The sequence below is a fragment of the Lepisosteus platostomus genome, chromosome 5, assembly GCF_059453375.1.
Source record: "Lepisosteus platostomus isolate fLepPlt1 chromosome 5, fLepPlt1.hap1, whole genome shotgun sequence".
Taxonomy (NCBI): Eukaryota; Metazoa; Chordata; class Actinopteri; order Semionotiformes; family Lepisosteidae; genus Lepisosteus; species Lepisosteus platostomus.
The window spans coordinates 69,148,968-69,171,693 of NC_142615.1; the positions used below are offsets into that span (position 1 = coordinate 69,148,968).

At 49.9% G+C, this 22,726-nt stretch overlaps 3 protein-coding genes and 1 pseudogene across 4 annotated transcripts in view; 2 read left to right on the forward strand and 2 right to left on the reverse strand.

The window, feature by feature from the left end:
• LOC148671925 (GTPase IMAP family member 7-like) overlaps positions 1-8,831 on the reverse strand; it is a 396,318-nt gene extending 387,487 nt beyond the window's left edge. The window contains exon 1 of the mRNA XM_088632778.1: positions 8,754-8,831. The gene's annotated coding sequence lies outside the window, so the exon portion shown is untranslated. The remainder of the gene's footprint in view (positions 1-8,753) is intronic.
• The window catches only part of LOC148671947 (uncharacterized), a 206,332-nt gene that overhangs the window by 116,424 nt on the left and 67,182 nt on the right, over positions 1-22,726 (forward strand). The window lies entirely within an intron of this gene.
• On the reverse strand, positions 8,758-9,478 carry LOC148671953 (GTPase IMAP family member 4-like; annotated as a pseudogene).
• Positions 19,805-20,585, forward strand: LOC148671954 (epithelial discoidin domain-containing receptor 1-like). Its single transcript, XM_088632841.1, has 2 exons — positions 19,805-19,900; positions 20,027-20,585. The coding sequence occupies exons 1-2, from the start codon at positions 19,805-19,807 to the stop codon at positions 20,165-20,167; spliced, it is 237 nt and encodes a 78-aa protein (XP_088488967.1). The 3' UTR covers positions 20,168-20,585.

A 22,726-nucleotide genomic window follows, 5' to 3' on the forward strand; every position in this document is an offset into this window, starting at 1 on the left:
TGATAAAAAGACACTTTTACCTCATTGATAGACACTTTTACACGATTTCACCTCAAAGAGCCCGAGCTCAATAAAAGACACTTATACACAATTTTACCACAACCCCCTCGAGCTCAATGATAAACCGACACTTTTACACAATTTTACCTCAAACCCGTCGAGCTCAATGATAAAAAGACACTTTTACACAATTTGACCACAAACCCCCCGAGCTCAATGATAAACCGACACTTTTACACAATTTTACCTCAAACCCGTCGAGCTCAATGATAAAAAGACACTTTTACACAATTTGACCACAATCCCATAGAGCACAATGATAAAAATACAATTTTACCTCAATGATAGACACTTTTACACAATTTCACCTCAAACCCGTCGAGCTCAATGATAAAAAGACACTTTAATATCACCACTTACCTCGGTGTTGATGGAGGGGAGTCCTCATATCCTGTAAAGCGCGTTGAGTGGAGTGTCCAGAAAGGCGCTATGTAAGTGTAAGCAATTATTAATTTTACACACTTTCACCTCACACCCCCAAAGCTCAATGATAAGACACTTTCACACAATTTCTCCACAAACCCCCCGAGCTCAATGATAAAGACACTTTTGCACAATTTCACCACAAAATCCCGAGCTCAATAACAAAAAAAATTTACACAATTTCACCACAACCCCCTTGAGCACGATGATAAAAAGACACTTTTACACAATTTTACCTCAATGATAAAAAGACACTTTTACACAATTTCACCACAAAGCCCCCGAGCTCAATGATAAAAAGACACTTTTACACAATTTCACCTCAAACCCCCCAACCTCAATGATAAAAACACACTTGTACACAATGATAAAAAGACTTTTACACAACTTTATCACAAACCCCCCGAGCACAATGATAAAAAGAAACTTTACACAATTTTACCTCAAACCCCCTGAGCTCAATGATAAACAGACACTTTTACACAATTTTACCTCAAACTCGTCGAGATCAATGATACAGACACTTTTACACAATTTGACCATGATAGACACTTTTTACACAATTTGACCTCAAACCCACCGAGCTTAACGATAAAAAGACACTTTTACACAATTTTAACCTCAATGATAAACAGACACTCTTATATCACCACTTACCTTGGTGGTGGTGGAGGGGAGTCCTCATTCTGTAAAGCACGTACAGTGGAGTGTCCAGAAAAGCACTATGAGTGTAAGCAGTTATTATTACACAATTTTACCTCATTGATCGACAGTTTTACACGATTTCACCTCAAACAGCCCGAGCTCAATAAGACTTTTACACAAATTCACCACAAACCCCTGGAGCACAATAATAAAAAGACACTTTTACACAATTTCACAACAAATCCCCCGAACACAATGATAAAAAGACACTTTTACCTCAAACACCCCAAGCCCAATGATAAAAAGACTTTCATACAATTTCACCACTAAACCCCCGAGCTCAACGATAAAGACACTTTTACACAATTTCACCACAACCCCCCCGAGCTTAAAGATAAAAACACACTTTTTCACAATTTCACCACAAACCCCCCAACCTCAATGATAAAAACACACTTGTACACAATGATAAAAAGACTTTTACACAACTTTACCACAAACCCCCCAAGCTCATTGATAGACACTTTTACACAATTTCACCTCAAACCCCCTGAGCTCAATGATAAAACATTTTTTGCACAATTTTATCTTCAACACGCACATCACATTCTCTCCACTGCACATATCATTTCCATACCTCCTCCCTCCTCATCCAACTTCTCTGGTTCCCTTCTCTCCAGCTTCTCTCTTCTTGACTCAGCATCCCTCAACAAACTAGTTACACGCATGAAACCCACCACATCTATTTTAGATCCCATTCCCACCACTTTATTCCAGTCCTGTTTCTCTTCTCTCTGTCCCATTGTCCTCAATATCATACATGAATCCATGAGTACTGGCATTGTACCAACGGTCCTCAAAACTGCTGCCATTACCCCTGTGCCAAAAAAGCCTAACATGGCTCTCGACAATCTTAATTTTCACCCCATCTCCAACTGACCCTTTCTTCCTAAAAGTCTAGAACGTGCTGTCACACTCCAGTTACATCACCACCGATCATCTAATAGCTTCTGATTCTGGTTCCCTCTCTATACTCCTCCTTCTTGATCTCAGTGCTGCTTCTGACACTGTTGACCATGACATCTTACTTTCTCGTCCTGAGACTGTGTTTGGAGTTTCTGACACTGCCCTCAAATGGTTCAAATCTTACCTCACCGATCGCTTTGTCTCTCTCAATGGGTACAGGTCTGAAATTGGTCTTGTCAAGTCTGGTGTTCCTCAGGGCTCAATACGAGGCCCCTTGCTCTTCAGCATTTACATGTTCCTGCTTGGTCAGCTTTTAAGATCACATGGCCTCAGCTTTCATTTTTACGCTGATGATACTCAACTATCCATCCATACCAAACCTGACACTGATGTGGCTGTCTCTATTCTATCTAATTGCATCTCTGACGTAAAAAGTTGGATGACTCAAAGCGTCCTTCATCTTAACTGTGACAAGACTGAAGTCATGCTTATTGGCACCCCCCATCAACTTCGTAAAGCCAGTCCTGTAACCCTGTCTGTAGATGGCTCTGTACTTGAGCTTCAATCAAAATTGAAAACCTTGGAGTTATATTAGATTCTGGCTTAACATTCGACCCACATGTGCAGCATATCGTCAAAACATGTTTTTTTCACCTTAGAAATATCGCTAGACTACCCCCTATGCTATCACTAACTGTGGCTGAAAAGCTGATCAACACATTTGTATTCTCTCAAATTGACTACTGTAATTCTCTACTTGCATGTGGTATCAAAATCTACTCTGAACAAACTGCAGTCTGTCCAAACCTCAGCAGCCAGAATCCTGACCAGGTCTGGTGCAAGTGACCACATCACTCCTATCCTGGAGTCCCTGCACTGGCATCCAGTTAAATTCTGTGTGGACTTTAAAATCCTCATGCTCACCTGTAAGGCTCTGCATGGCTTGGCACCTCAGTACCTGTCTGAACTATTATCGCCCTACTCTCCACCTCACAACCTTCGCTCTGCTAATTCTGCTCTCCTTACTGTCCCCCAAGCCCCTCTACACTCTTGGGGTGACAGGGCCTTCTCCTGTTCTGCCCCCAAGCTCTGGAACTCTCTCCCCAAGGATATCAGAGAGTCACCTTCTCTAAACTCCTTCAGATCCAGACTCCAAACCCTCTTCTTCAGAAAAGCCTTTACTGAACTGGTTCCATTCTTCACCCCTCTGCTCTTCTTAGTACCACCATCCAAAGTCTCCTCTGTGTATTGTAATTGTGTTTTAGCTTGTGTAGTCTTCTTATTTATTGTTGTTGTCATCCTGTAAAGTGCTTTGAGAAGCCACCTTTAAAGGCGCTATATAAAATAAAGTTTAACACCCCGAGCTCAATGATAAAGACACTTTTACACAATTTCACCACAAACCCGTCAAGCTCAATGATAAAAAGACACTTTTGCACAATTTTACCATGATAAAGACACCTTTACACAATTTAACCTCAATGATAGACACTTTTACACAATTTTACTTCAATGATAAAAAGACACTTTTACACAAATTTACCTCAAACCCCCTGAGCTCAATAATAAACGGACACTTTTTACACAATTTGACCTCAAACCCCACGAGCTCAATGATAGACACTTTTACACAATTTCACAACAAACCCCCCAAGCACAATGATAAACAGACACTTTAACACAATTTTACCTCAAACCCACCGAGCTCAATGATAAAAAGACACTTTTACACAATTTAACAATAAGAAGACACTTTTACATAATTTTACCTCAAACCCATCGAGCTCAAAGGTAAAAAACTTTTACACAGTTTTACCTCAAACCCCCTGAGCTCAACGATAAAGACACGTTTACACAATTTTACAATGATAACCCGACACTTTTGATACAATTTTACCTCAAACCCGTCGAGCTCAATGATTAACCGACACTTTTGACACACTTTTACCTCAAGCCCGTCGAGCTCAATGATAAAGACACACTTTTACACAATTTCACCACAGACATTTTCTCACTCCTATGACTGTTTTCTCATCAGCCTGAGGACTGAACGATTTCAATGAAGAAACGGAGGGACAAGTCGCCACTCACCGCCACAGCCCGGGAAACATCTTCCGTCTCCAACACGAACAGCAAACGTCCTCTCGGTGCGCAGAAACGTCCAGAAACGCGTTGACTTTGGACTCAGTCAAGTTTAACAGGTGTATAAACGTGCTGAAGAGCCCCAGACTGGCGAAAACTCTGTCAGACCGATTATACTGACGCAGTATTATATTATAATAGCGTTACAATACTGATATCATATGATATTGATGACACTGACGCAAACGCACACTTCTCCACTCCTTTGACGCCGATATCTACGTTCGTGAAGAACAAACTGCTGCTCTAGACGACATTATATTTAAAAAACACACGAATTGAGTGATTGAAACGTGTTCAAACCGCGGTTGACCTGTGGATTCAGCTCGGCGACGCAGAGACACGGCGTCCATGAGGGCGGGAAAGAAGAAAGCTTGTGTATTCTAATAAAAAGCTGACTAAAACCAATTATTAATGATAAAATAAGGTCAAACTCGGGAAACCACGGCGGGGCAGGAGCCCTCACGGCGAGAAAGGCGGGAAGCGCGACCGTTAGGAATTCAAACTTCAAACGAGACGCGCACCTGCCCCGAGTTCTCGCAGGGACCGCCCCCCTGTCCCCTCTCAGCCAATGGGCTTCCACCTCGGTGGAGTGACGTCCCGCCTCAGCCCTCTCCTCCAATGGGCTTAAGGGACACTCGAGTGACGCTCTCGGGAGCCCTCCTCCCCGGGCAGGGCTGTTATAAGCCCTCTGAGTGACTGACCCAGGGTTCACAAGCTGCCCAGGAGGCTCTACTGTACACAGAGAGGGGTGGGAGGGGGGAACAAGCCGATACCCTGGCTCCTCTCAGGAAACTGCTGATGAAGCCGGGATCAATTAACGACCGACTAATTAACGAGCGAGTTGAACCCTGTGGGTGTCATTCCCAGTGTGGCCCAGGAGCAGGGTGAAGGGCTGCAGGTGACGGCACCCCATATCCCCCCTCAGTAAAATGACACCTGACCCCCCCGTCTCTGCCCACCTACTGTGTGCGCTTTGAGAAACAGTGACCCAGTTCTGACCCGGTTTAAACCTGGCCGATCCAGCTCATGGCTCCCTGGTTCGGAACTGACAGAGTGGACCGGGTCGAGACAGCAGGACCGTCAGGCTGCGCTGTTGATCTCAAACCGTCAGGAAGGATAGCGGTCATTTCACACAGACACCAGCGCCAGCAACCCCCAGCAGGAACACGCAGACTCCACACACACAGACACCAGCACCAGCGACTGCCAACAGAAACACGCAGACTCCACACACACAGACACCAGCGACCCCCAGCAGGAACACGCAGACTCCACACACACAGACACCAGCACCAGCGACCCCCAGCAGGAACACGCAGACTCCACACACACAGACACCAGCGACCCCCAGCAGGAACACGCAGACTCCACACTCACTCTTGTGACACCTCCTGTGGGGTTTACATTGTAAACCAGTGTAAACTGGGACTGGGACCAACCCGGATCAAGACCAGACCTGAGAGCTTCAGGACTCTCTCCCACTGGTGTCCTTTTCTCTCTCTCTGTCCTGTGTCCTAACAAACCCCACTAATCCCCCGTGTGGGAAAGAGGACCCGCTCGTCCCTCCTGTCCTGTCCCGGTGTCGCCGTCACTGGGACTGGAGCAGCCGGAGAGGAGACGCACTTCCAGAACTTTCCTTCCCGCTCGGCTCTTCCCCTCCTGAGGAAAGAGCATCTTCCCACACAAACAGCCCGTTTCTCTCGGAGACGCCTGCAGCACAGGGGGCCTTTTCCCAGGACACCAGGACTCCCCTCGTCTGCGGAAACACCCGGGAAGAGCCTCCCAGCCCACAGGAGGGGAGTCCCAGTCCTTCCCGGGATTTCCAGGACAGGAGCGGCTCCTCAGCTGGGAATAAAACCGCCCCGGGAGGAGCTCGAGCGCTCGGGCTCGGAGCGTCGCTTAGCAACCGGCGCCGCAGCGGCATCCGGAGGACGAGCCGGAAGCGGGTTTTGGCGCCAGTTCTGCTCTTTGATGATCGGCTCAGGAGAATAAAGTCGATATAAAAACATAAAAGTCCATTTCTCTCCCTCCTCTGTGGAAGCCGTGTCCGCCAGGGAGTGGAAAGAAAAAAAAACGCGCCGCGGTTTCTCGCCGTTTCGACTTTAGATCTCGAAATTATGACTTTTCTGACTCGGAATTACGAGATATAAAGTCCCAATGACCAGAAATAAAGTCGTGATTCCGAGATTTTAAGTTGCCATTGCGAGATATAAAGTCCCAATGACCAGAAATAAATTCGCGATTCTGAGATTGTAAGTCGCCGTTGCGAGATATAAAGTCCCAATGACCAGAAATAAAGTCGCGATTCTGAGATTGTAAGTCGCCGTTGCGAGATATAAAGTCCCCATGATCAGAAACAAAGTCGTGATTCTGAGATTGTAAGTCGCCGTTGCGAGATATAAAGTCCCAATGACCAGAAATAAAGTCGCGATTCTGAGATTGTAAGTCGCCGTTGCGAGATATAAAGTCCCAATGACCAGAAATAAAGTCGCGATTCTGAGATTGTAAGTCGCCGTTGCGAGATATAAAGTCCCAATGACCAGAAATAAAGTCGCAATTCTGAGATTGTAAGTCGCCGTTGCGAGATATAAAGTCCCAATGACCAGAAATAAAGTCGTGATTCTGAGATTGTAAGTCGCCGTTGCGAGATATAAAGTCCCAGTTGCCGGACGAGCCGGTTCTGCTCTTTGATTATCGGCTCAGGAGAATAAAGTACACATATACACAGATACACATACTGTAACAACCGGTTGTGAGGAGGAAGCGCCCCTATAAGTGTACTGTATAGCTTGTTGTTAAGTCGTTAAGTAATTACCACCCTAAAGATGTGTGTGTGTTCCGTCATGTGTGTGTATACTCTGTGGTTGATAAAGAATAAAGCCTGGTTCGTTTATCGCGTCTCCACTGGTCCTTTGTCCTGAGAAGAACCTGTAAATGCTACAATATATTCTGTTACACACACATATACAATGTCAGAATTATATCCAAAAGTATTCATGACATTTATATATATACAAAGAATACCAAAATACAAACATGATCAAAATAAAACATTAATTTAAAATTAGTTTTCTTCACATGGGACACTAAGGGCTGGTTTTCAGTGAGTCGGATCTGTTACGAGGAAGAGATCAGTGTTTCAGTGTAGAGTCCTCACTCTGTGTCCAGGAAGTATCCGGTCTTCCTCTCCCGCTGGGAAAGACTGTGTGGATCAGTGACTGACCTGCGGCAGTGTCTCTGTGTCTCTCTGTCACTCAGATAACACTGCCTGAGCTCCTCCTCTCCCTCTCCTGCTCCTGTCTCAGTATATTCAGCTCTCTCTCAGCTCCTCGATCTCCTGTCTGTGGGCTGTGTGTGTCTGCGGGCTGTGTGTGTCTGAGGGTTGTGTCTGTGGGCTGTGTGTGTCTGCTCATTGTGTCTGCGGGCTGTGTGTGTCTGCTCATTGTGTCTACAGGCTGTGTGTGTTCTCTATGTGTCTGAGGATTATGTATTCTTGAGTGCCTTCAGGTTGTGTGTGAGACTACGTTGTGACTGTGTATTCTCTTGTGCGTCTGCGGGCTGTGTGTGCTCTTGTGCGTCTGTGCGGGCTGTGTGCGCTCTTGTGCGTCTGTGCGGGCTGTGTGCGCTCTTGTGCGTCTGTGCGGGCTGTGTGCGCTCTTGTGTGTCTGCGGGCTGTGTGCGCTCTTGTGTGTCTGTGCAGGCTGTGTGCGCTCTTGTGTGTCTGCGAGCTGTCTGTGGTCTTGTCTCAGTCATCTTCTGTGACCTTCTTCTCGATGTGCTGCTTGTGGTCCTCAATCACTCTCCTGTATCTCCTGTGTGTCTCTGATGCCACACAGTGAGTCTGTCTATCACTGTGTTTTGTCTCTCTACTGTCTCTCTCAGCTCCTCGATCTTCCTCCTGCAGCTCCTGTGCTCCTGTCCTGCTGGAGTGAACTGTGTTGTCGACACACTGACCTGCTGGAGAGTCTCTCTGTGTCTCTGCCTCCTCTCTGGCCTTTTCCTCATAGTGCTGCCTGAGCCCCTCCATCTCCCTTCTGTGTGTCTCCTCTCTCTCTCTCCTCTCCCTCTCCTGCTCCTCTCTCACTCCCTCCATCTCTCTCCTCCTCCCCTCATCCCTCTCCTCAGCTCCTCCTCCAGCTCTCTCCTCCTCCCCTCATCCCTCTCCTCCCTCAGCCTCTCCTCCAGCTCTGCTATCTGCTCCTCCAGCGCTCTGATCTTCTCCTCTCATGTCTGGATCTCCTCCATCCTGCGGAGGTGGTTCTGCAGCTCCTTCTGGTGCTTCTCCCTCAGTCTCTCCTCCTCCCTCTGTTTGCTCTCCTCTCTGTCCCTCAGGATCTGCAGTTGCCTCTGTCTGATCTAGGACTCTGCCTCCTGGTACGTCTCAGTGCTGTAGTAGCTGCCCTTGTTTCCTGCTACCAGCTCCTCTATCTTCTCCAGCAGCTCTGTGACCTGAGTGCTGCCCCTGTCCTTGTTGTTGAGGGCGTGATACCTGTTCAAACACTCCTCTGTCTCACCTCCTCAATCCTCTGTCTCAGCTCCTTTGTCTCTCTCTGTCTCTCCTCCTCCCTCTGTCTCAGCTCCTCTATCTCTCTATTGTATGTCTCCAGTTCAGTGTACAGTTGTTCAATGTCAGTGGTGAAGTACAGCCCATAGTTTCCTGCCACCATGTCCTCTATCTTCTCCAGCAGCTCTGTGACCTGAGTGCGGTCGCTCCTGTTCTTGTTGTTGAGAACATGATACCTGTTCCTACACTTCTCCACCAGACACTGGAGCTTTTTCCCTCCTCTCTCAATGACCTGCTCAATGGTTGTGTCTCTCAGTGTGTCCCCCCAGGTGAACAGCACTATTGTGTGTTTCCAGACTCTCTCACTGAGAAGCTCCAGATGTTCCTTCACTGATCTCCGGGCAGTGACTGAATCCAGATTAATCTCCAGGAGGAGAGCATGGGGTCCTGGGGGACACAGAGACACACTGTGCACAACCTCCTTTCTGACACTCTGTGGATCAGCCCTTATTATAAAAGAGGAAACCCAGTCTGGAGGGTCTGCCTCCCAGCTACTTCTCCCTGTCTCTTCTCACACTCCTCAGTTACTCCCTTAGTGTCAAACTCCTCTCTGCCCAGGATGGTGTTTCCTGCTGAGCTCTTCCCAGACCATCTCTCCCCCAGCAGCACGATCCTGATCTCTGAGAGACACTGTGGTGCCTCATGGGAATCAGCCTGTCCCTCCCCTGTCAGAGAGAAAGATCACAGATTATTTACATGATAAAGTTCTCATCACAGATATCTTCACTCTTCATCCCATTTAAAATTCACGATAAACACTTTCCTATATCTTTTCTATTGTCCCTGCCCTGTGAGAGAGGAAAATCACAGATTATTGAGATTATTTTTCTGTGTAATCTCTGTGGTATACAAAAATGTTCTGTTAATGTTAGTCAAACTGTATTCTTACAACATTTTTATTCTGTATTCTTACCATCTACATATATTTTTATTTTTATTTTTAACTGTTCTCTCAATAGTACATGTTTATTTTTCATCAGGATTTTTTTTCTTAGAATAATTTAACCTCACTGAAAGGTTAGATTTCTCTCATCTGACATTTTTTTCAATGCCTTCCTTGCTCATCTTTACCGAGGGTGCCAATACTTCTGGAGGGCCCTGTAGAGTCCCACTAACACTCTGAGTGTCCAGTGGCAGTTCAGACCCATATGGGACTCCTGTGTTCAGTATGAACCTTTATTCCACCTTGGGGTGATATTCGATTCTGGCTGAACATTCAACCCACATGTGCAGCATATCATCAAAACATCTTTTTTTCACCTCAGAAATATCGCTAGACTACCCCCTATGCTATCACTAACTGTGGCTGAAAAGCTGATCAACACATTTGTGTTCTCTCGAATTGACTACTGTAATGCTCTACTCGCTGGGTTATCTAAATCTACTCTGAACAAACTGCAGTCTGTCCAAACCTCAGCAGCCAGAATCCTGACCAGGTCTAGTGCAAGTGATCACATCACTCCTGTCCTGGAGTCCCTGCACTGGCATCCAGTTAAATTCTGTGTGGACTTTAAAATCCTCATGCTCACCTGTAAGGCTCTGCATGGCTTGGCACCTCAGTACCTGTCTGAACTATTATCGCCCTACTCCCCACCTCACAACCTTCGCTCTGCTAATTCTCCTCTCCTTACTGTCCCCCAAGCCCCCAAGCCCCTCTACACTCTTTGGGTGACAGGGCCTTCTCCTGTTCTGCCCCCAAGCTCTGGAACTCTCTGCCCAAGGATATCAGAGAGTCACCTTCTCTAAACTCCTTCAGATCCAGACTCAAACCCTCTTCTTCAGAAAAGCCTTTACTGAACTGGCTCCATTCTTCACCCCTCTGCTCTTCCTTCCAAAGTCTCCTCTGTGTGTTGTAATTGTGTTTTATCTTGTGTATTTTTCTTACTTATTATCATCCTGTAAAGCGCTTTGAGAAGCCACCTTTAAAGGCGCTATATAAAATAAAGTTTATTATTATTATTATTCCACCTTATTTTAAAATACATGTAAAAACTGTAAAATCATTCAGTCCATCCTGATTCTTCAGTAGTGAGTCTAAAATGTCACATTTCATAAAGAAATGTTTGGGACTCAGCCACCTGGCTGGGAAATCTCTGTGTTGTATAGTTTCAAACCGCTTAGAAACTATCTACTGTGATCCACACTGAAGAGAACTAGCATGATGTTAGTTTAAAAACAGTGAAACTGACAAGCTGGAGGAACTGAGTCTCTTTAGTCTGAAGGGAGTGTCCCACACTGACAGGGTGAAGATAGGGAACCACATACATACAAAATATTCAACATCCTCAGTGACAGTTAGTCATCATTAAAGACCAGTTGGATATTGACACCTCAGAGTTCCTCAGAATTAACATTGAAGCTCAAAGCAACACTCAGACTTAAAATCAGGAGTGGGAGGCTCTGCTGTATAAAGAGGGGGGTGGGAGAGGGGAACAAGCTGCCCAGCCCTGTTGTTGAAGATGATACCCTGGCTTCTCTCCAGACACAGCTGGATGAGCTCCTGCAGTCAGGACATGGGGCTCTACTGTACACAGAGAGGGGTTGAGGGAGGGAACAAGCTGCCCAGTCAAGACAGGAGAAACAGCTGCATGAGACCCTGGAAGCATTACTAATTATGGGCCAAATAAATTCCTGTTGTTCATCTGTACCGATTCCTCTCTGGTATTATCAACTGTACAATAAACACGGCCTCTGAGCAACAAACAGGAAACGATCATATCTGAGCGTGTCTGAGCATCATGAATACTAACAGTGTGAATCCAATACCATCAGCCAACAGTCAGGTTTTACATCAATCATTCTACCTTAAATAAACACCTTATTAAAATATTTAGTGAATTCCAAACAGCTTGAGTTGACAGTACCGATCTCTGATCCCCAACAAGAGAAAGTGAAAGTACATCAGCTCCTGTCTCTCTCTCCTAGTTCAGACCCCGTGTGTCTGACAGACAGAACACACTCTCAGCAGACAGGAAGACACTTCTCCAGCTGCTGCTGTGCTCTGTGACAGAGAAGAGACCCTCAGTGACTCCCTTACTGACACTCTGACAGGCAGAACAAGAGAAAACTCTCCAGGGCTGAGCGCTGCCATCTCTCTCTCTCATCTCTCTTTCATCAGTAAGAGCAAAATAAAAACACCAGAATACCCAGATCAACTCTTACCAGCATCCTTGGACACTGGGGTCCACACACCTACTCTCACACACAGTGTCCTGATCTGTACTGACCAGCAGTCGGGACACTGGGGTCCACACCCCTACTCTCACACACAATGTCCTGATCTGTACTGACCAGCAGTCGGGACACTGGGGTCCACACCCCTACTCTCACACACAGTGTCCTGATCTGTACTGACCAGCAGTCGGGACACTGGGGTCCACACCCCTACTCTCACACACAATGTCCTGATCTGTACTGACCAGCAGTCGGGACACTGGGGTCCACACCCCTACTCTCACACACAATGTCCTGATCTGTACTGACCAGCAGTCGGGACACTGGGGTCCACACCCGTCTGGATCTATAAAGTCAATGAGGCGCTGCAGTACTGCGCTGTCCCCGCCAGGGGGAGACAAGGCACCAGAAGTCAGAGGCCCAAGCTGAACTACTTCAGGAGAGAGATCGGGGAAACAGCAGGTGCTTTTGGCCAGAGGATCTCATCGGCTTGTTCCCCCCTCCCACCCCTCTCTGTGTACAGTAGAGCCTCCTGTCCTGACTGGAGGAGCTCATCCAGCTGTGTCTGGAGAGAAGCCAGGGTATCAGCTTGTTCCCCCCTCCCACCCCTCTCTGTGTACAGCAGAGCCTCCTGTCCTGACTGGAGGAGCTCATCCAGCTGTGTCTGGAGAGGAGCCAGGGTCTCAGCTTCAACAACACGCCTGGGCAGCTTGTTCCCCACCCCTACCCCTCTCTGCGTACAGACCCCCTCTTAACCTGAGCTCTGATTGACCCCGACCTCCCCCCCCCTTGACTGAGCCGCCCCCCCAGAGCCCGTGACGGTCTGGGGACGAGTACAGTTTCAGGACAATCTCCTCTCTTCCACCGGCTCCAACGCAGACTCTCAGTCGGCTCTTCTGCAGCGTCAATCCCTCCCCAGAACAAACACAAACCACACCGCTGCTTCTCCGTCTTTATTCATCTGTTCACAGAACATACAGCGACCGGGGACTCCCTCTCTCACGAGGAACCCCAGGCCACGGCCAGGCGGAGAAAGGAGAGCGATCCGGTGGGGTCTGGGGATTTCGGACCAAGGGGCGGTCAGTCTTAGTCCTCTGGGCGTTACTGTGGTGAAATACTTTTAAGGTCGAATTTCCTTTTTTATTGAAATAAATTATCTTTTTTTTTAAAGCGTTTTTTTGAGGGGCATCTCTGCTGTTGAAATAAAGACTTAGGAAACACAAACAAAGACCTCAGTCGGTTACAGCGGAAAAACTGTCCTCCTCACTCACAATGAACACAAAAAGGTTAAAAATAAAGACGACCGGCGACCTCACAGGCGTGTCCGTGGGAGTCTGCTTGAGCGACGCAGAAACACGTCCACGCCTGGGGCTCGCCTGCCATTCCCACACAAGAGAGCAACAGGAATCGGAAGTCCAGGGCTCCGTCTCTCGCCAGGGAGCGTGGGTGGTGGTGTTTTTGTGGGGGTGGGAGAAGGGAGTGAAACACCCCCACCCCACGATCATTTCACTCGCTGTCATCGACCGATCGATTATACAACGACAAATCATGGAGAACCGTTCCAGTTCCTCACGGTGAAGGAAGAGTAGCACCACCTCCACTCTCACTGAAATACTCTCCATCAATAAGACGCACGAGTCTCTCCGTCAATAAGATAGATAAATAAATAAGCCACGCAGGAAATCAATCAATAAACAAACAGAGCGATAAGGCGCCACGGGCGTCTCCGCCCATGAGTCCCGGACTCCCCTCTCCGGGCGGCAGCGGTCCGGGTCCGAGCTCGGGTTCGGGTCCGGCTGGCCGGTATGGGTATCGGTATCGGGCCGGACTCGAGGGCCTCTCCCGTCACGGTCGGACTCCACCCAGAAGGGGGGCGGGGGGGGTTACAGGTCACAGGTCACAGGTCACAGGTCGGAGCTGCTGCTGAGGTACTGAGACGCCGACCAGGAGCAGCACCTCCCCGGTCTTCGTCGCCTCGGCCGCCGCCCCCTCTTCCTCCCCCGCCAGGAGGGGCGATGGCGGTGGGGGTGGGTGGGGCAACAGCAGCCCCTGCCATTCCTCCTGCCCCCCCGCCCCTGCCCCTCGGAGGGGCAGCTGGCGGCGGGCAGCGCCGGTTCACACCCGGGCTCCTCGGAGGAGTAGATCTGGAGACACAGCGCGGCCACCAGCAGCAGGAACAGCGGTTCTGCACCTGGGGGAGAGAGAGGTCAGGGTCAGGGAGTCACGCTCGCTGGGGTTCGGGCTGCATGATATTAATAATAATAATACACTTCTATAGCTCTTTCCTGGACACTCCACTCAGAGCTCTTGACAGGTCATGGGGATCCCACTACCACCACCAGTGTGCAGCCCCACCTGGATGACGCCCCAGTCCTCTCCCCACCCACCAGCTCTCAGTGGGGAGGAGAGCAGAGTGATGAAGCCAATTCATAGGTGGGGATTATTAGGAGGCCATGACTGGTAAGGGCCAATGGGAAATTTGGCCAGGACACCGGGGTAACACCCCTACTCTTCTCGAGAGACACCCTGGGATTGTTAATGACCACAGAGAGTCAGGACCTCGGTTTGACGTCTCATCCGCAGGACGGCGCCTGTTTACAGCCCAGTGGCGCTCGAGGGTTCAGAGAACTGTGTTTGTTTCTAGGAAAAAACAGGCCGCTGCCCCCCGGGAGAAACTACTGATAATAATACTACTACTGATAACAATAGTACTACTACTAACACGAATAATACTACTACTGATAACAATAGTACTAACACTAATACTACTGCTGATAACAATAGTACTACTACTAATACTACTAATACTACTGATAACAATAGTACTACTACTAATACTACTATTACTAATACTAATAATACTACTACTACTACTGATAATACTAATACTACTAATAATAACACTAACAATACTAATACTCTACTAATACTACTGATAACAATGATAATACCAGTAATAATACTGATACTACTACTAATAGTAATAACACTACTAATAATACTACTCATACTAGTAACAATCTCCTTCACACAAGAACTGCACACACGGTGTACAAATCAGCTGACTGGAGAGTAATTTCCGACGGTGATAAACACAAGGAATAGAACTGACCTTGTTGGTTTCTCTAAAAACACTACAAGTCCTGTCAAAGACAGGATATGCTCCACTAGAATTGTTGTCTCTGACCGGTGAGAAATTTCGTTTGTTGTGCGAAGGACTCAGCAAGAAGAGATGTGTCAATTCAGGTGCAGTTGTTTATCGTGAGGGAAAGCACAGATAATATGGGCTTTAATGAATTAACAGTGAAAGTGTAGCAGGGGGCCTCGTATGGACTGCGGTTGTGTCTAGTTTTTGTTATTTGCATTTAAAGATTTTGCTTGTGTTATGCAAACAAAATCTAAGCTAAGACTTTTACATGAAACACAATGCAGGAGTAGCTGCAGCCTAGGTAGACGTGCAGAAAACCACGTTAGGTTGTTATTATTTACTTTATTATTTATTATTTCTCACTGAACACTAGCGCCCCTCTATGATCACACACTAAACACAGGACTGTGCCACTGTAATTGCTCACTGAACCCAGTTCTGTCCAAGTGTGATCACACACTTAACACACTACTGTCCCACTCAGATGACACACTGAACACACTACTGTGCCACTGTGATTACTAACTGAACACTAGCGTGCCACTCTGATCACACACTCAACACAGTACTGTCCCCACTGTGATGACTCAATGAACACAGTAGTGTCCCACTGTGATCACACACTGAACACTGTACTGTGCCACTCTGATCACACACTGAGCACAGTACTGTCCCCCACTGATCACACACTGAGCACAGTACCGTCCCCCACTGATGACACGCTGATCACAGTACCGTCCCACTGTGATCACACACTGAACACAGTACCGGCCCACTGTGATCACACACTGAACACAGTACCGGCCCACTGTGATCACACACTGAACACAGAACTGTGCCTCTCAGATGCCACACTAAAAACACTACTATGCCACTGTGATCACACACTGAACACAGTACCGGCCCACTGTGATCACACACTGAACACAGAACTGTGCCTCTCAGATGCCACACTAAAAACACTACTATGCCACTGTGATCACACACTGAACACAGTACCGGCCCACTGTGATCACACACTGAACACAGTACCGGCCCACTGTGATCACACACTGAACACAGAACTGTGCCTCTCAGATGCCACACTAAAAACACTACTATGCCACTGTGATTACTCACTGAACACAGAACTGTGCCTCTCAGATGACACACTAAACGATGTACTGTGCCACTGTGATCACACACTGAACACATTACTATACCACTCTGATAACACACTGAACACAGTACTATACTACTGTGATCACACACTGAGCACAGTACTGTCCCACTGTGATTACTCACTGAGCACAGTACTGTGCCACTCTGATGACACACTGAGCACAGTACTGTGCCACTGTGACCACACACTGAACACAGTACTGTGCCACTGTGACCACACACTGAACACAGTACTGTGCCACTGTGACCACACACTGAACACAGTACTGTGCCACTGTGACCACACACTGAACACAGTACTGTGCCACTGTGACAACACGCTGAACACAGTACTGTCCCACTGTGATCACTCAATGAACACTAGCGCCCCACTCTGATCACAGTACTGTCCCACTGTGACAACACGCTAAACACAGTACTGTCCCACTGTGACAACACACTGAATAACGTACTGTGCCACTCTGATCACACACTGAACACAGTTCTGTCCCACTGTGTCTGTATGAACCCCTCTCTCTCAGTGCAGTGTTCATGTCCTGGAGTGTCCAGTCAGTGTGTCTGTATGAACCCCTCTCTCTCTCTCTCTCTCTGTGTTTCTCGCGAGACTGAGAGAGTGAGTGGGCGGAGCTTCGGTGGGTTTGATCGTGTGGCGGTGTTTCTTCACTGGTTTTGTGTTTTTCTGTCTTTTTTGGGGAAAAGCGGGGTTTATTTTCTCATCATGGCCGGTTCTGGAGGCTCTGATCCTCCAGACCTCTCCTTTGAGAAACTAACTCGACGCCATGGTGTGAAAATCTCCCCTGCGGAGTTCTGTCCGCTTGAGAGGTGCGTTCTTGCGGTCGGGGAGGTTGTGGGCTGCAGGAACATCAGGTCCGCTTCCCACTTGAGTGGAGGTATAGTCATTTTCCTGCAATCTACCGATCTGGCAAACACCCTGGTGGAGAAGGGAGTCGTCCTGGACGGCACCATCACCCCGGTACTGCCTCTCGCGGCCCCGGCTCGAAAGATCACCCTCTCCAACGTGCCTCCGTTCATGAGGAACGAGCTGCTGGAGAGGGAGCTGTCCCGGTACGGACAGGTGGTCTCTCCGATCAGGAGGGTCCCTCTGGGCTGCAGGGCACCGCAGCTGAAGCACGTCATCTTAAAAAACCCCACAGAAGAGACCAATGTGGCCCTTAAATTTCGGATTGACAGCTGTGACTACGTTGTATTCGTGACTTCGGAATCGATGAAGTGCTTCAGGTGCGGGAGCGAGGGGCAAGTGGTGAAGAACTGCCCGGAGGTGGAGGAAGAGACGGGCAGGGAGCCTCAGCCCCAGGGCGCACAGGCAGCGGGGAGCGGAGCAGCGCAGGGAGGCAGCGGGGAGTCAGAGCCCACGGCCGGGGTGCAGGAGAGGAGATCGCTGGAGGGAGCAGGTGAGCCCGAGCTGGTGACGTCCCAAGCAGGAGAGCAGACAGTAAAGAGTGGACCACCGCAGCCCTCAGAAGAGCAGGGAGCCCCCCACACCGCAGAGCAAGAGATGAGCGCTGGCGGAGAGATGAGCGCTGCTCAGGAGAGTCAGGGAGAGAGAGAGCAGGTAGTGACACCGACAGGGGAAAACGCGTCTCAAGCGCCAGCGAAAACTGTAGACACGGTGTGGGGAGGAAATGAATTATCATCTGAAAAAATAGACGATGGTTTTAAGACGCCGCGGAGAAAGCGCACGAAAAAATCTGTGCAGAGTGCGGTGCAGAAGAAGCGCAGCACAGAGAGCTCGGTGGAGGGCAGCTCTGTGTGACTCCGACACCGGGAGAGTGAGGACGCGCTGGAGTGTCCTCGCCGCCACTACCGCCGCCGCCCGGAGCTCCTCGGAGTCCGGGAGCGACGACGAGGGCGGTTTCACTGACTCCTCTCTCGCCTCGGGCTCCTCGGCCCGGCAGAGCTGCAGAGGAGGCTACAGTTTCCAGAGCATCAGGTAGTTCTTAGAGAAGACTAAAGGTAAGAGGGGAACTGTGGTCGAGGACTTTTTTCCCCGACACCGAGCTCTTTGTCCTCTCCGCGACGCGCCATCTGAAGAGGGGCTCGGGTGCGAATGACTTCAGCGATCAGGAGAGATCGGTTTTAGGTAAGATCAAGGCAGGACCGCGAAATGCACCTCAGCACGAATGAGACCTGTCCCTCACATCACATCACTATCCGTCTGCGTGCTACATGTCTGTTCGTGTTTTATGTTCTTTCTTTTTTTCTTTTCCGCAAACATGGGCGACATTAGAATAGGGAGTTTGAACACCAATGGGTGCCGGAGAGCTTTGAAGAGAGCTGCGGTGTTGGAGATTATCAAAGAAAAGAACCTGCAGGTGACGTTCCTGCAGGAGACCCACACCGACAGCTCCAACATCGTCGCCTGGCAGCGGGAGTGGCAGGGGGACATCGTGTACAGTCACGGGTCCCCTGTGAGCGCGGGGGTCGCGGTGCTGTTCTCTGTGGGGTTCAAGCCCCTCTCTATCGCCGTCCAGGAGGTGGTGAAGGGTCGCCTGCTACTCGTGCGAGTAGTTCTCGGGAAGAAAACCTTTGTTTTTATTAACGTTTACTGGACACTCAGAGAACCATTAATACACAATCCACGAATGGACATAGAACCGGGCCGCTCCTTGGACTTTACCAGCAGACTGGTCCACGCCAACATCACACAGCTCCACCACCTGCTGGACGTGGATCAGGGCTGCTGGCGCAGCGTGGAGTGGGCGTGTGACGCGCTGGGACTACACTCGCGGCGGTGTGTAGACAGGTTTCTTAGTCAGCTAGCTGGTGTTGGGGGGAAATGTCTGTACAGACTAGTCGTAACATCTAGGCACCAGGCCCAGCTGTCCGCGGTCCCTGACACTCCCTGGAGGGCTCGTCTGGGAGTGCCGGATGACGTCCGGCCTGCCTGGGGTAGCCTCTACAGATCTCCCCTCAACAAGAGGGCTGGTGATCTGCAATGGAGGGTCCTGCACACCATCCTTGGGGTCAACTCATTTGTGTCGGTTCTGGACCCGGCGGTGTCTGACACCTGTCCCTTCTGCGCTCAGAGGGAGACGGTGTTCCACTGCTACAGCGCCTGCCCCCGCCTGTCGCCCATGTTTGCCGTACTGATCCGGCTCTTCACCAACCTTGGCCTGGCCTTCAACGATGTTATTTTCGTGTTTGGGGTGGGTCGTACAAAAAAACGGAAAAACTCAGACCCTCCTCGCTAATTTTCTGCTGGGCCAGGCCAAACTCACCATCTATAAAACTCGAAAAAATAAGATCTCTGGTTCCGGGTCTGTAGACTTGGTGAGGATGCTTGAAGGGTTGGTGAAGAGCAGGATATCGTTAGAATTTTTGTTTGATAAATCTCATAATGACCTTGAAACCCCATGTGTCTGTGTCCCCAGGGGAAGTTTACCACAGCCAGCGATACGTGTGTGTGTGTGTGGAGGGGTGACCCCATGTGTCTGTGTCCCCAGGGGAAGTTCACCACGGCCAGCGATGTGTGGGCGTTTGGGGTGACCCTCTGGGAGATGCTGAGGCTGTGTAAGGAGCAGCCCTACGCCTCCATGACAGACGAGCTGGTGATCGAGAACGCTGGAGAGTTCTTCAGAGACCAGGGCAAGCAGGTAACAGCCACACCTGGCCAGGAGTACCTGTACCTGTCTCTCTCTCCTGTCCTGCAGGCTCACCTGTCTCTCTGCTCTCTCCTGTCCTGCAGACTCACCCCTCTCTCTGCTCTCTCCTGTCCCCAGGTGTACCTGTCCCGGCCGGAGGTGTGTCCTCAGGGCCTGTACGAGCTGATGCTGAGCTGCTGGAGCCGGGAGTCCAGGGAGTGGCCGTCCTTCCCAGCAATCCAGCGCTTCCTGCTGGAGGACGCCATGAACATGGTGTAGCAGGAGCGGCTCCGGCCTGCGGACTCTCGCAGGGCAGGATGTCCTCTGTGGGCTCGGAGGGCGGCGGCCCTGAGGGTTGAGCCTCTTGTGCGCCCCCTGGTGGCGTTCGAGACAGACAGCCTCTGAGGAAGAGGAAGGACACTAGTCTGGTCAGTATCTCCATGTGATCGATCGCTCCTGATCCATTCGCTGTGACTGGCCCTGGTCAGTATCTCCATGTGATCGATCACTCCTGATCCATTCACTGTGACTGGCCCTGGTCAGTATCTCCATGTGATCGATCATTCCTGATCCATTCGCTGTGACTGGCCCAGGTCAGTACACTGTCCAGTCCTGTTAGACCAGGAGGACAGCTGTTCTGGTGGTTCAGGTCCAGTCTAGCTGGTCCATCGGTTCAGGTCCGGTCCTGTTAGACCAGGAGAATAGTTTTGGGGTACCAGCTCCTCGTCTCTGCGCCCCGGTGTGCAGCAGAGATGCGACGTGTTTTTTTCCTTCTTCTTCGCCGACTACCAATGTTGTACATAGCGTACGGGACAGATTGTTACACCAATATATGGAGACGTTGGTGCGTTCCCCGTCTGCGGTCCTCGCGCTGCCTCTGGGCGGCGCTGGCGTGTCGAAGGCTCTCGGGTTCGTCTGGTTCTTGTCGTGAATCTTTTTGTAGAAGTTTTAATAAAGTAACATTTTCAGATAACTGGGTGTCCTGTTCTGCTTTCTGCATCCCGAGTGATCGACTGCCCCTGCTGCTGACTGGAAGTCATCAGTTAAAGGGTATCGGCTTCAACAACAGGGCTGTGCGGCTTGTTCCCCACCCCCGCCCCTCTCTGTGTACAGTAGAGCCTCCTGTCCTGACTGGAGGAGCTCACCCAGCTGTGTCTGGAGAGAAGACAGGGTATCAGCTTGTTCCCCCCTCTCACCCCTCTCTGTGTACAGCAGTGTCTCCGGTATCAGCTTCAACACTGGCTGGGTACAGAGGAGGGAGAGCTGGCGAGGAGCGTGGCTCCGATCCTATCCTTGATCCAATCATGGCTCTAATTCCTTTGGGAATTTATGAGAGCCTTGTTTTCTATCTTCTGCGAGAGCACAATCACAAAGCATGTAAAACTGTACAACTCCATGGTTTAGAAAACGTTTTTACAGAAGCTATCCAGACAGTTTGGGGTCATGCGTTCGTTTGATCCAGCTGGGGATTCTGTATGACCCTGACAGACACACTGATTCCAGGTGAGAGAATCACACTGAGGTGACCTGTCTCCAGCTGTACGACCCTGACAGACACACTGATTCCAGGTGAGAGACTCACTCAGAGAGACTCAGAAACTCCATCTGGCTCCAGTCTGGCGCAGTGTCGTCCCCTGGCGTTAACCCACAGTGGACACTCCATCTGGCTCCAGTCTGGTGCAGTGTCGTCCCCTAGCGTTAACCCACAGTGGAACCTCCATCTGGTTCCAGTCTGGTGGCGTGTCGTCCCCTAGCGTTAACCCACAGTGGACACTCCATCTGGCTCCAGTCTGGTGCAGTGTCGTCCCCTAGCGTTAACCCACAGTGGACACTCCATCTGGCTCCAGTCTGGTGGCGTGTCGTCCCCTAGCGTTAACCCACAGTGGACACTCCATCTGGCTCCAGTCTGGTGCAGTGTCGTCCCCTAGCGTTAGCCCACAGTGGACACTCCATCTGGCTCCAGTCTGGTGTCGTGTCGTCCCCTAGCGTTAACCCACAGTGGAACCTCCATCTGGCTTCAGTCTGGTGCAGTGTCGTCCCCTAGCGTTAACCCACAGTGGACACTCCATCTGGCTCCAGTCTGGTGGCGTGTCGTCCCCTAGCGTTAACCCACAGTGGACACTCCATCTGGCTCCAGTCTGGTGCAGTGTCGTCCCCTAGCGTTAGCCCACAGTGGACACTCCATCTGGCTCCAGTCTGGTGTCGTGTCGTCCCCTAGCGTTAACCCACAGTGGAACCTCCATCTGGCTTCAGTCTGGTGCAGTGTCGTCCCCTAGCGTTAACCCACAGTGGACACTCCATCTGGCTCCAGTCTGGCGTCGTGTCGTCCCCTAGCGTTAACCCACAGTGGACACTCCATCTGGCTCCAGTCTGGTGCAGTGTTGTCCCCTAGCGTTAACCCACAGTGGACACTCCATCTGGCTCCAGTCTGGTGCAGTGTCGTCCCCTAGCGTTAACCCACAGTGGACACTCCATCTGGCTCCAGTCTGGTGCAGTGTCATCCCCTAGCGTTAACCCACAGTGGAACCTCCATCTGGCTCCAGTCTGGTGCAGTGTCGTCCCCTAGCGTTAACCCACAGTGGACACTCCATCTGGCTCCAGTCTGGTGGCGTGTCGTCCCCTAGCGTTAACCCACAGTGGACACTCCATCTGGCTCCAGTCTGGTGCAGTGTCGTCCCCTGGCGTTAACCCACAGTGGAAAGTCCGACTGGCTCCAGTCTGGTGCAGTGTCGTCCCCTAGCGTTAACCCACATTGGACACTCCATCTGGCTCCAGTCTGTTGCAGTGTCGTCCCCTAGCGTTAGTCCACAGTGGAACCTCCATCTGGCTCCAGTCTGG